We start from the raw sequence: 13,650 nt of genomic DNA on the forward strand, positions 1-13,650 counted from the left end.
CCAGGGATGCCGCTTCCATCGCAGTCTTGGGCAGAAGCCGCACCCTGCCAGAGCCGGCTCCAAACCCCAAATCTGGTCCAAGGCAATGTGGGGCGTCAAGGCCTCGGGATTCCTGACCCGGCCCTCACTGTCCCCCATCCCGCGGGCCGAGGAGGGTGGTCGCAGAGCCCAGAGGTTCTGGGCGGGACCGAGGCCCTGGAGGCGGAGTTACAGAGCGGGGGGGCGGAGTCATGGGCGGTGGAGGTCGGAGCCATGGCTTTGGGGCGTGGTCTGGGCGGGGCTTCGGTGTCCAGGGACCGAACCAGGTCAGGTCAGGCTGGGGGCGGAGCTGCAGCTGTGCCGGTGGGGGCGGGTCCAGAGAGGTCTGGAGCCCGGCCGGACGCGGGGCGGCGGGGTGCCTTGGGTCGCCGAGTCTGAGCCGGGTCAGGGGACAAAGCGGCAGGGCCGAAGGAGTAGTCGAGGAGGCCACAGGTCTACCCAGGGCCGGGGGCGGGTTCAGCTCTCTGGGGGCGGGGCCAGCAGGCGGGGCGGGGCCATTGCGGCGAGGAAGCAGGGCCAGTCCAGGGGCGGGCCAGGGCGGCGGGGCGGGGCGGGGCCAGGGCCGCGAGGTAACAAGATCCGCCCGGGGGCGGGCCAACTCTGTGCAGGCGGGGCGAGGCCGCGGCGCTGGGGGCGGGGCCAGCGGTGGGGGCGGGCCCGGAGGCGCGGCGCCGTGACGCGGACGCCCCTCCCGCACGCCCCGAGCTCCCGGGCCGAGGCCGCCCGGTTCGCCGCGCGCTGCCCGCAGGTTCCATTGAGAAGAGCCGAGCGGCGGCGGCGGCGTCTGCGCTGAGGTGGAGGAGCCGGCAGCAGCCCGCCGCCCGCCGGCCCCGGCGGTCCGCGCGGCCGCACAGCAGGGCCGAGCCTCCGGCCTCCGCAGCGGCGCCGGGCCGGACGCGGCGGGCTGGGGGCGCGGGCCGGGGCGGCCGCGGAGCCCAGGGGCCGGGGGCATGAGCCGCCCCGCGGCCCCGCCGCGCCCCCGCCGCCCGCCGCCGCCCGCCAGGGGCTAGAGGCGGCCGCCACGAGGGCGCGCGGCGCCGGAGACATGTCCAGGAGGAAACAGAGCAACCCCCGGCAGATTAAGCGTGAGTCAAACTTTGCCCGCCGGCCCCGACCCCCGCCGGTCCGCCCCCGGTCCGCCCCGCTCTGCCCGCGGCGCCCGCGACCTTCACCCCGCGCCGCGCCCCCCGCGCTGTGTGCCAAGCGCGCCGTAATCTAATCTCCGCTGGCGGGCCGGTCCCCCGCGTCTCGTCACCGGCACCGGGGGTCCCGCCTGGTGGAGGTGTCCGCCCAGAGGGCCGGAACGGGGTTGCTGGGGGCGCGGCCACCTCGCGGCCTGCCCCTCCCCCGCATCCCCCGAGATGGTGCGGCGATAAGGCGGCCCGATCTGGGCTCAGATAAAGTTTAAAATATTCCATTCTGCAAGTCCCATCCTGATAAGATCGCTCTGTCGGGACGGGCTGAAATTGTGATCTTATCTCGCGCGGTTGACTCTCCCAGGCTTTGTATCTAGAGAGAGAAAGAGAGAGACCTGGGAGGGAGAGGGGGCACCCGGGGCGCGTGGAAGTGCACGGCCAAGTGGCGGAGACCCGCCGGCGCCCACCCCCACTCCCGCTGTCTTGCAGAGCCGCCTGGCTTGGGGGGTGGAGGTGTAGCTACCGCAGCCCACGCGCTGGGCTCCAGCCCTGTCTCTGGGTCTCGAACTCGAGCCTTCCCTGCCCGGGGACAGCCTCCTGGAGGTCCTCCCCTCCCTGTGTCCCAGCCAGGACTGCAGGGGCGCTGTGCGCTGGGTGGCTTGCGGTCACACACACCCTCTAGCCGAGGGGCTGCTCCTAGTCGGGGAGGGGTCTCCTGGGACTCAGTCCTGGGCCAGGGTCGCCTCCGCACGCGTCCAAGTGTCTCACCCGTCTGGCCCTCAGGCCACTCCCCCGGTGGGGGAGGGGGGCAGGCAGCTGCTGTGTCCACACTGATGATGCCCCCCCGAGATAAGAGCGCCTCGTACTCTTGGGGCCACTCGGCTGCCTGAGCAGGGAGAGAGAGGGCAGCGCACAGGAAGCACAGCTCCCCACCCCACGCCAATAATAACTTCGCGCCTCTGCTGCCAGGGCCAGAGTGCGGGGCCACATCTCCCCAGCCAGACCAGCAGGTCGTTGGGGCTGCCCAGGAGGCGAAGAGGGGGCCAGACCACTGCCCAGCCCCATGTTCCCCCGCACTGCCTCTTCTGTCCACATGACCGTTGCCACCAGAACCCTGTGTGCATGCTCTTGGGGGAGTGTCTACTCCCGAGGTCCCAGAGAGGGGGAAGGCAAGCATGAATCCGGGTTCCCGTAACCCGACTCCTCAATGTGCAAGCGGGACCTGTTTTCCGAAAGTCGCCTTCTATCAAGTCAACTCAAGTATTAAAACCACCCACAGGTCCCGATCTGCGCTGGTTCTCTGGTTTCTTTTTCCCCTCCTCCCCTGTGCGCCTCTGTTCGGTCTGTTCTCGTGTGTGCGTGTGTATGTGTTTCATCGTGATGAGAAATGCAGATAGCGCGGGCAGGGAGATCGCAGGTTGGAAGCCGATCGCCAGAGCCGATAAGGCCCAAAGCGGAGTGAGCGCCCGGGCTCAGCTGGGTCGACCGAGCGGTGCATGTTGGGGACAGGGACCAAAGCGGGCGCGAGGGCGAGCCCCCGCTGTCCACCTTCAGCGCGCCCGGGAACCAGGCTGGGGAGGGGGCCGGCCCTGGGAGGCGGGGCCGGGGCACCCTCCCTTCAGCCCGCGGCCCCGGGCGCCTCCTCACCCTGGCAGATCTTGGCGCGTTAAGATGCGAGCGCTGATTGTCACCAAGCGGCGGCGCCCGCACGCCCGCCCTCTGCCCGCGGCTGTGCGTAGGGCCCTGGCGGCTGTGTGCCCGCCGCTCTGGCCTCACCTGCGACCAGGCCGCGGGTGTGGAGGGGAGGGGCCCGAGCGCTTGGGGCCGCCGCCCCCCCCCCGGGCCCCCACCAAAGCCGGGGCGCAGCTGCCCGCGCCTCTGTGCGCCTTTTGTTCTGCGCAGAGATAGATGTGCCGCGCTGATAAGGCGCACAACCGATGGCGGCGGCGATAGGCGCTCCCATTTATTAACTTCAAACGTGGGAGCGGGGGAGGGCGAGGCGGGAGCGCGGCCTTGGCCGGCCAGATGGCTGCGACGATAGGCCGGGCCGCGCTGGCGGGGAGCGCGGGGCGGAGCGCAGCTCGGGACCCCCGGCGCCCTGGCCCGCCGAGGTTTCCTCCCGCCCGGGTCGATGTGAGCTCAGATAAGCGCCGGGCCGGTCGGCCGGATGGCGATCTCCCAAAGCGATAAGAGCCCTTATCTATGGCCACCAGGCCCCGCCGGGTTCGAGGCAACAACAGCGTGGGGGCGTCGCGGCTGGGGCGAGTGGGGGGCCTCCGACCTGCCGGGGAGGGGTGGAGGGGCGTGCGTGCCTGGGTCCGTTTGGGCGAGTTTTCATCCCAAACACACTTCATTGCCAGGAAGTTGATCCTCCCCCTGCGGGTGGTACAGTCCGTCAAAATGAAAGAAAACTGACTTTGCACCGGCCGGGAGCGGGGAGGAGGGGAGGGAGGACACCCAGCCCTGATTCCTATTAGATGGTGTGAGATACCCAGAGTCAAGGTTGTCACCTCCAGAAGGAGAGAGGGTGTTTTCCGCCTTGAATCAAGTTGGGGTTGGTGTTCTTCCTGGCAAGTGGTAAGTGTAACCTGCTTGGAGTTTTCTTGAAAAAAGAATCAAAGTGGCTTCTGCTGCTGAGCTGAGGTTGGGGGGAACACAGTGTGCTGGCATCTTTTTGAGCAGGTCCCCCAAATCAGAAGGGAAGGTCTGCTCAGACCTGCCTTGATTCACTCAGCAGGTCTTCACTGAGCACTTGCTGAATGCAAGTACTGGGTCTTAGCCACTGCCCTGGGGAGCCAGGGGAGGGGTGAGCTGACCAGGAGCTGGCTGAGAGCAGTGTGGAAAACAGGGAGGTGGGGGCAGATGGGGCACTGCCTGCAAGGGGGGACCTCCAGCGGGGGTCAGGAAGAGGCCAGCTGTTGGGGGTGCCTCCAGGGACAGTGGGCTAGCCTCAGTTTCCAACTCTGGACAGTGGGGGCAGGAACAAGCCCCCAGGTCAGACTGGGGATGCTGAGGGGACCTCAGAGCCCTTTTGCAGTGGGAGGGCCCCTGGGGACCATGGCTCCAGATGCCAAGTGGAAATCGAGGCCAGCCAGGCAAGGGGCTCCCGGAAGAAGTCCCAGCCCTAACAGCTGCTCCATTGCAGATGGAGGTGTTTTTCACACGTTCTCAGAGCTTGATTAAGCAAATTATTGGTGGCCACAGGATGACTCATTCACTCCGAGCTTTAAGCCACCGGCCCGCTCTCCCCAGCAGCCGGACGCCCACCTGGAGGCTGACAGTGCCGTCTGGTGAGGGCCAGTTCCGGAGAGAGACTGGGTTGGGCCGGAAGGGGGATGAGGTGGTCTTTGAGTTTTTATGAACTTGAGAGGGATTATCTGCACAGAGCGATGCGCCTCCCCCTTCCAGGTGTGGGAGGCTCCTGGGAATCTGCCTGGTTCCCAGGGGTCACCTTGCAGTACCCACCACCCCACTGTGATGGCAGAGAAGCAAGGAAAGATGGGGCTTTGGCAACCCGGCTGCCTGTAACTCGAGCCCCATGAGCAGGTGGCTGTGCCTTCCGCAGCCTCAGTTTCCCCTCTCTGGAAATCAGGTGTGACCTTGCCTGCCAACCAAGGGGTGGACGGGCACCGTGGCTGCCCTCAGCTGGCCTCCGCCCCCTCCTCAGAGCCCTGGGGGCATGGGGGCCAAGCTACAGTGAGCCAGGGACCAGGGCCTTAGAGATGCAGAGACTGGCTCCCAGCCCCCATTCCCTGAACCTGGCCTTGAGCAGAGCTCTGGTGGGCAGCGGCTGGGGCCCCGAGCTCTCAGGCCCTGAGGCTGGGCCTTCACGCTGGTTTTCCTGCATTCTTGGGCCTGAGGGAAGACAGACGGCTCATTTGCTCGTTAGATAGTAATAATGATATCAATAGTAGCTAATACTCACGGGGCTTACTCTGTGCCAGGCCATGTGTTATCTTAAGGCAGGTCCTGTTCTTACCGTTTACATCTTGGGGAAACCGAAGCACAGAGAAGTTAAGTTTCTCACCCGAGAAAGTGACAGCCAGAGTTGGAAGGCAGGCAGTCTGGCCCTGCTGCGAACATCACGCTGCTTTCCCACAGTCTCTTGCTTTTGTCTGCCTCTGGGCTTCCCCAGCCTCAGTCTCCACACCTGTGAAATGGGCCTCTGGGAGCACAGGTGCCCAGGGGTCTTTCCCCAGCCCTGCCCTTGCCAAGTCTCCTGTGACCTCCTTCCTGAGATGTTTCTGCGCAGGGTAGGAGGGTGGGGTCCCAGGAGGCTTCATCCAGCCCTGCCAGGGCCCTGAGCCCCAGTCTCATCCCGCCCACCTAGCCAGCCCCTCCCCAGAGGTCACTGGGAGCCCAGCATGGCACCAGCACCGCCAGGGATTTAAATGGGTCAGTTGGGGAAGAAAGGAGGAGGGAACACGATGCCATTAATTGTACCCCTTATCTCCTGTTTCTATGCCAACCAGACGTTCCTGGGGCTTGCCGGGCTCGGGAATAACACTCCCGGGCGGACTGTCTGCCATGGACAGGGCCTCTCCTGGAGGCAGCTGTTGCGTCGCCAGCCGCTGTCGCCAACCCCGTAGCCCCGGGCCCGGGTGCCTGGCTGGGCTCCTGCCACCGGCCCCCATGCCCTTGGATCTTCCTGGCGCTGCCCCATGGCCCCTGTCCCCATTTCACGGACGGGGAGACTGAGGCCGCCATCACACGTTCACTCTCTGGACCTCGCCTGCTGTTCCCTACCCAGGCAGGAGTGGCCTGGACCGAGAGGGTTGCAGGAGAGGGGGCAGCAACACCTGCAGAGTCGGCGCTGTGCCTCCATGTCCTCGGCTTTGGCAGCAGGAGGCGGATGGCCCCGTGGGTGAGGGCTCAGCCGCCTTCAGGCTGCAGTGCATGTGTTCCCGCCAGGGCTGCCCCCTCACCAGGGCCTGGCTTCAAGCCGAGACTTGGAGGATTTCTCTCTGGCTTCTTTCAGCCCCTTCCAGCCTCAGTGCCTTTGCCTCGGTTTCCCCATCTGCAGAATGGGGGTGCTGACACTGGTGGTCCCTGAGCACAGCTGTGAGCACGGACGGGAAATACACATCTTCTCAGACAACTGCGAGCATCCCCGTCCTCGTCCTCAACAATATCTTTGTGGTCCATCGGTCAAGTTAGATCTGTGGTTTCCAGCTTATCTGTGATGGACAAATCCCTTTTCCCAAGCTGTCCCCAGAGAGTAAAACACATGCAAGGACCCTGCCTAGGAAGTGGGCCCCGCAACCTACCCCCCTCCCGTCACTCCTCTTCGTGGCTGGCCTTCGCCTCCAGCCGTTCCAGCTACAACTTGCCAGGCAGGTGCCCGGGCTGTGCAAACTGCGCACGTTGCTTGCCCTCTCCGGGCTGCAGTTTCCTCGTCAGAGAGGAGGGGCTGCACTGGGGAGTTGTCAGTGATGTTCCTCTGTCCCCCACCCACCCCTCACCTCCCCGCCTGAGCTCTGGATGGGTTTGGACCAAGCCAGCCCAGAGTTGAGGGGCTGTGGGGTCGGGCAGCCCAGTGAGAGGACCCCAGGACCTCCTGTGTTCCTGTGCCCATTTCACAGAGGAGGAGCTGGAGGCCTGGAAAGGAACGGCGGCTTGCCGAGGGTCCCCAGGCAGCATCAGTGTGGGCGGCCCCTCTCTGCCTCAGTTTGCCCACTGGTTCAATGGGCACATCCCAGTCCAGTGCCCCATTTTGCAAATGAGGTTTTGAAGACATCAGGAGGCTGGGACTAGAGTCCTGCCTCCAGGCAAGGAGGCGATGAGGGCGGTCTGGGTCTGAGAGAGGCCTGCCCTCCCCCCCCACCCCCCAACTTTCAACTCCAGCACCACAGCCCCCAGCTGAGTGGCCTCAGGGAGCGTCTCCCTATTTTCTCATCTGTAGAACGGGGGTGACACGTGACACGGCATCTACCCCAGAGGCTGTGTCCGGTGCTCACGCAGGGCTGGGACACAGAAGGTGATGAGCAGGGCACACCTGGGATCCCAGGTGAGATAGGGGCTGGGCTGTTGGTTGATGGGTGGCATGTCGCTCCCACCCACCCCAGCTGTCCCTGGGACCACTGGGCGGGCTGAGGACAGGGACCTTACCCTCCGGGCCCCAGGGGTTCCATCCCCACCCGGTGCCCCACAGCAGGGAGTGGGAGCTCTGAGATCCAGGCCCGCGCCGTCCTCCGAGGGCTCCGGGCTGCAGGCCAGCCCTCGTCTCCGGAGCGGGAGGCCACTGCAGCGGGGGGCTGCCACGTGGCTCGAGTCCTGGCCTTGCTGTGACCCTGTGGGCAGGTGGCCTCTCTCTTGCCTCGGTTTCTGCTTTCGAAGCAGAAGCTTAATAAGAGCACCTCCCTCCTGGGGCTTGTATGTGGGGTCCATGAGATTCCCAGATACAAACTGTAAAGTGCTGTCCCGCAGTCACGTCCTTGGTGGATGTGGCAGCCCTGGGAGCTGCTGGTTGCACTACTGACATTTTGCCAGAAGGCCCAAGGGCTGGACGCTTCACACAGAGGCCTGCCTCCCACCCTCCTCCCCTTCATGTGTTAGTTTTTGAAGAGGGAGGGAGTCGTGGGCCGGGTGCCCTGACTGCACCTTAGGCGGGGTGGGCCTAGGCCCCATCAGTCCCTTTCCTGCCCAAGGGTCTTACCTGCTGTTATGATCATCATCGTTGTTGACTGCCCCATTTTACAGGCAAGAAAACTGAGGCCCTGGGAGACAGTAACATGCTCGAGAACTTGTGATCCAGGAGCTGGGTCTGTGGACCCCAGAGGAGGGCCGAGGTTTCTCTGGGCAGTGCCTACTCAGCCCCCCAGTCACCTGTCCTGCCCTCCTGAGTCATCCTGTGTCCTCCCAGGGCCTCTTGGGCCCAGCTCCTCCCCGCCTCCCCTCCCTCCTCCCTCCCCCCAGTCTCCTGTTCAGGAGAAGGCAGCGCCCGCTGGGGCAGGAATGCGGTGGCTGACCTTGGGCCAGAGCTGGGGCACAGATAGGCCCCTCCCCTCTACCTCCTGTCCCTCCATCTGCCTCCCCTGGGCCTGCCGGCTGTGGTGCCGTGGTTTCCCCTCCCGTAAAAGAGGTGATGGGGCACTGGTGCGCAGCCTCCGTGAGCCCCGGCATGGTGCAAGCTTGGCTGTGGCGCCAGTGCTCCTGGTCCGCACGGTCTCCACCCCAGGGCTGGAGCGGAGTGGGGACAGAGACCCAGCTAGTCAGCTTCAGAGCCTCCCCCCGTAAGCACTTCGCCGGCATCCCCTCCCGTGAGTCTCCGTACACCCACTGAGGTTGGGGTTCTCAAACCATTTTGCACCCCAAAAAGAGGATCAGAGAGGGTGGGTGGTTGCGCCAGGGTCACACAGCACTCGAATGGTGTGGAGATGGGATCGATGGGGTGGTCTGTGCAACCCTGCGCCAGCTCCCAGGCACCCCCAGAACTGGCGGGCGGGCTGCTTCCTGGGAGGAGGGGGCTCTGCACTCGGGTGGCTGCCGGAGCTTCCCTGCGGTGGAGCTCTTAGGCTCTGCTGGGAGGCTCACCTTGCCTTCCTGAGCCTCAGTCTCCACCTCTGCAGGATGGGGATATCTTGGGGGCACCAGGCTGGGTGCAAGTCAGTTGGTTCCCCTACAAAGTACAACTGTGATGCTGAGCTCGCAGGCAGCGAGGCTGGTGAGACCTGACAGCAGAGGTCCAGCCTGGGCCAGAGCCTCTGCGTCGTCTGTCGTTTGTCAAAGTTAAAATGAAGAGGAAGGGGGGGGCACCTCTCCCCTCCCCCATCGTCCTTGCGCTGCTTCCTGCCAGTTCCTCTCGATGTCTCGCTTCAAGCCCTCCAGCTTTCCCGATCTGCCCTGGTCACTTGCACCTGCCACAGCCTCCTGCCTTCATTTCCCTTTTCTCCACCCTGCAAGTCAGACCCAGGGAGCGGGAGGGCAGGGGGCCACAGGGCCAGGGGTCTCGGCTCCTTCCTGCGGTGGGCAGTGGGGAAGAGCTGCCAGAGAGCCCTCCCCTAGAACAGCGGGCCCGTCCTGCACTGCTGGACCCTCAGCCCCCAGGGAGGGCTTGGCGGGCCTGGGGCAGCCCCTCTCTGCTGTTCGGGCTGCTCTGGCATCGGGCACTCGGCCCCTTGCAATGAGAGAGAAAGCTGAGGCTTCCCCCACCTGACCGAGTTTACTGGGGCCCCAAGCTCATCCCGACACCAACCCCAGCTCATGGTCATTGGTCGTTAGAGCAGGCGTTAGCTGAACATTTACTAAGCCCCTGCTGGGTGCCCACCAGCACTTACAGCCATGAGCTCACGTCCTCCCCTCACAACCTTTGAGGGGGGCTCAGCGGTTAGCCCGGTGCATGGAGGGGAAACTGAGGCTTAGAGGGTTTAAAGGTCAGACTCAGGACCGCGGCTCGAGCTCCCCACCCTGGGAGCGAGGAGAGGATGGCGACAGTTGTGGTGTCCAGGGCCAGAGCTCTCCCTGCTGGGCTTGGTGCCACCCATGTTTACGTCCAGAAAACTGAGGCCTTCCTGCCGATCCAGACAGCATCCAGCTCTGGTCTCCTTGGTGGCTGTGTGACCTTGGGCAAGTGCCTTCCCCTCTTGGGCCAAAGTGGCTGCTGCCCAGCCTTCCAGCTGCAGGAGAGAGACCAGAGCCACAGCTGAACTGGCACACGAAGGCCAGGCCCGCCTGGGGCAGTTCCTGGTCACGTGGGACCTTCTAGGCAGCGGGGGAGGGGGGGTCCTCGGGTGAGACTCTTGTTCCGCACCTCAGCTGCAGTGCTCCCAGGGAGTGAGTGGATTTGGAGGCCCTTTCCTCTGAATGGGCAGAGGTGTTCCGTTTATGGGCCCTGGGTGCCCCATCCCTTGGGGCATCCCGTGCCGGGGCCCTGAGGGCAGGCAGGAAGCCCCAGCATTTTAGGGCCACACTGAGCGTACCCTGAGCCTCAGGTTGGGACCTGCGGGGGCAGAGCCCACCAGGATGTCCCCACCCTGCTGGTTTTGTTGCTCATGTTTCCCGCTCCTGGGGCTTGGGGCCTGGAAGAGGTTTCCAGCAAAGGTGATAGGGGACCCTGCGGGCCACAGGGCAGGAGGGCAGGCTGCTCGCACCCCGGTCCCCCCACTATGCCCCCACACCACCCACCCTTTCCATTTCATGGGCGTGGCACGGCTCGGGAGGGCCTGGGACCACCCCAGCCCCACTGGGACCCTGAGGTGGCCTCCTGCCTCAGTTTCCCCTCCTGCACAATATGCACACACCCAGCTCTGCCAAAACCAGACATTTTCCCAGAGAGCAGAGGGACCCCCCCCCACTCTCACTGCAGTGGCCTTGATGGTCAGTGGGCACCCAGGCCCTCATGGGCCCCGGCCAGGTCCTCCTCTCCATCCTGGCTTTGCCCACCAGGGCCTGGTCTGCCCGAACTGTCTCCCGGTCCAGGCCTCCAGCGGGCGCAGGTTTCAGCTCCCGTGATAACTCGGAAAGTTGAACTGGCCCCATTACCGCGCCGAGATGGTTGGCAAGATACGGCCTTGATAATGGGGGAGATACGGCGTCTCCGTGGCCAATGGCCCAGCCTCTCCACCCATTAACATTCCCCACCAGCGATCCCTCGTGCTATCTCCTCCATTTCCACTCCTCCCGCAGATAAGAATGGAAATTCTGACTTCATAGCTCACTGATTAAAGTGTCTGGATTTCTTGATAATACACAGATAAATTATGTTTTTGAAAAAGAAGGTAGGGAGGAGGGTGGGCAGGGTGGGGGCCGTCTCTCCCGGCCTGTCCTGTCCCCCTGGGCCGGCCATCAACCTTGGCACGTCCAGCCTGCACCTCCCAGGCCTCTGCACAAAGACAGTGTCCACGGGCCGGGCCGGGCCGGGGAGGGAAGGTAGAGGCCTCTGCTGGGAAAGGCGGCCGCATCAGGAGGAACCGTGTTGGAGGGAATGGGGGCCAAGGGCTGAGCCCTCGCGGGGGACTTAAATCTCAACAGCTCCTCACCGGAGCTGGGTGTCTGGACCCGGCTGCCTTGCCTCTATCTCCTGGGACATATCTCTGGTCCTCGGTGTCCTCATGTGTCAAATGGGCCCAGGCTTGGGTCTCTCCTCTCTCTCCCTGACCCCTAGAACAAGCAGTGCCTGGTTATACACAGTAGGTGCCCGGTAAATGTCAAGGAACCCGGCGGAGCCCCACTTGCCGGTTAGTTGGAGAAAGGGAGGGGCTCCCAGCTCGCTCTCCCCTCCCGGTCCCCAGCCACCCTGCCTTCGGAGGCCCGCTCGGCCGCCACGTGTGACGGCTGGCGCCCTGATGGGACTGAGGTGCCATCTCCGCGTCTGTCTGGGTAAAGCTGCCTCCTTCAGCTGACCCGAGATCCGGCGCTGATGGTGCGATCAGGGCCACCGTGGGACTAATCCTCCCCGCTGAGGGACAGGTGCGGCAGCCGTGGGGGAGGGGACGCTGCAGAGGGGGCACTAGGGACGCAGAAAGCCTGGCAGAGGAGCTGCCTGGGGCTCCCGGCAGGCGCAGGGCAGCTGGCCATTTTCCCTGCTTTCTGCATTTATTTTTTAAGCGGCTCTTGAGAAACGAGATTCTCTGTGGTCCCAGAGACAGGAGGCCTGACTGGACAGTCAGTGACATTTCTGGGTGGCTCTGGGACTCCACACTTAAAATCCAAATGGAGCCATTGTTAGCTGATAGCTGCCTTCCCCTGAGCACTTGCTATATGCCAGGCCTGGGCGTGACCTGTGTTATCCTTTAGAGTCCTCCCAGCATCCTGGGAGGGACACCTCTGACCTCATTTCTCCTCGGAGGACTCAAGGCTCAGAGAGGTTGAGTAACCCACCCAAGGTCACGCAGCATGGGAGAAAGCCGTAGAGACCTGACTTAGAGGCCTGGTCAAGGTCTGGGTCTCCATCTTGGCTGCAGGCTCTGGGGATGTTGGCGGCCATGAGCTACCACCTGCCCTAAGAGGACTGCCCTCTCTGTTTTGGGGGAAAATGCCCAGGCACAGAGAGGGTGAGTGACTGCTCAGGGCCACACAGCCCTGTCCAAGAGCGATGGATGATGGGGCGACTGCTCCTGCTTGCATCTGGAGGTCATTTCATCTGTCCTCAGAAAATGGGCCCCTTTGGTGATAAAGTTGGTTTCTTTCTGTCTTTGGGGTTTTATTTTGTTTCAGTATTCTAAAGGAAGTCAGCTATTTCCAGTAAAATGGTGCATATATGGCGGAGGGGGACCAGCATAGGGTGGGGTGACTGGGTTTGAATCCTGCCGCCTGGGCAGGGCGCCTGGGCAAGTGACTTAAAGTTTCCTCACCTGTGCCGTGGGCGTGACTGCACTTCCGGCCTCCTCGGCCTTTGAGGGAGGAGACGGGAGAGAAGCAGGGAGAGCATCCCGGGACACATGCTTTGGGGACGCGGGGTTCTCTCAGGGCACCTGCGGGGGTGCCTGCTGCACCTCCTCCTCGAATCCCACCAGCATTCTTCCTGGGCTGTTTGTGGCAAATGGCTCCAGGTTGCAGAGGCCCAGGCCCCTGTGCTCTCACACAGTGACCTGGGTGGTTCTGGAACATCTGTCCTGTGGCTCTGGGAGCCCTCCCCTTGGACCCTCTGCTTTCACCAGGGCCAGAGAGAGTGCAGAGGGAGGCTAGGGGGTCCAGCCTGCCCCCGTCGCTGTGGCTCACAGGCACTTCCCTGTTCTGAGCCTCGGTTTCCACATCTGTAAAACGGGGCTGAAGACACTAAGACCTGCCCCACGGGTGCCGGGCTGGGAGTCAGTGGCCCGGGAGTCACCTCCCCTGGGGCCTCCCTGTCCCCGCCCAGCCGTGCCCTCAGGGGGTGCACAGGACTTCTCAAGGAAGGAGCTCAGTACCCGCTCTGCAGACCACCACCCTCAAGGCCAGGGAGGCCCAGGTTCAAATCCCGGGCCCCGCACAGCCTTGCCATGTCCCCTCTCTGGGCCTCCCTGCCCTCGTCCTAAAACGGGAGTCGGCCCTCCTCAGGGCCCTTTTGCGGGGCTGATGAGAGGGATCTGGGTTCTCTCTCGGGGGCGGATGCTCCCCTGCCGCCGCTGCCCTGTCACCCATCTCAGTGGTGACAGCGACCCTCGGGACCCCTGCCCTTTCCAGCCAGGAGCTCCGGGCCTGGGCACTGGGTGTGTTAGACACAGAGGGAGGGAGCCTGAGACGGAGGCCCCTCGGCTCGGTCCCGGGTCCCGGGCGTGGGGGTGGGCTGGGGGCGGGCTGGGGGGTGTGTTCCGCCCTCCCCCCGAACCAGAAAGAAAGAAAAGGGAACTGCGATAAAGCGCAGATAGGCCTGGTGGTGGAGAAGCCCTATCGCTGTTATCTATCTGCCTGCCGCTCCGAGCGGTTCTGTTGTTTCCTCTTATCTCACCCACCAAAATGCCAGGAACAAAGCCTGTGCACACGCGCTCACACACACTCACACACCCGCGAGCCCCCCGCCCTGCAACTCAGAGCCGCGAAAATGGTGCCACTAGAT

The 13,650-nt window shown here is 64.1% G+C and overlaps 1 protein-coding gene across 1 annotated transcript in view; it reads left to right on the forward strand.

Moving 5' to 3' along the window:
- Positions 1 to 838: 838 nt before the first annotated feature.
- ZFPM1 (zinc finger protein, FOG family member 1) overlaps positions 839 to 13,650 on the forward strand; it is a 69,542-nt gene continuing 56,730 nt past the window's right edge. Inside the window, exon 1 of the mRNA XM_036834416.1 lies at positions 839 to 1,124. Coding sequence (XP_036690311.1) covers positions 1,085 to 1,124 — 40 coding nt within the window. The 5' untranslated portion in view covers positions 839 to 1,084. The remainder of the gene's footprint in view (positions 1,125 to 13,650) is intronic.

This window comes from Balaenoptera musculus, chromosome 19, assembly GCF_009873245.2.
Source record: "Balaenoptera musculus isolate JJ_BM4_2016_0621 chromosome 19, mBalMus1.pri.v3, whole genome shotgun sequence".
Classification (NCBI taxonomy): domain Eukaryota; kingdom Metazoa; phylum Chordata; class Mammalia; order Artiodactyla; family Balaenopteridae; genus Balaenoptera; species Balaenoptera musculus.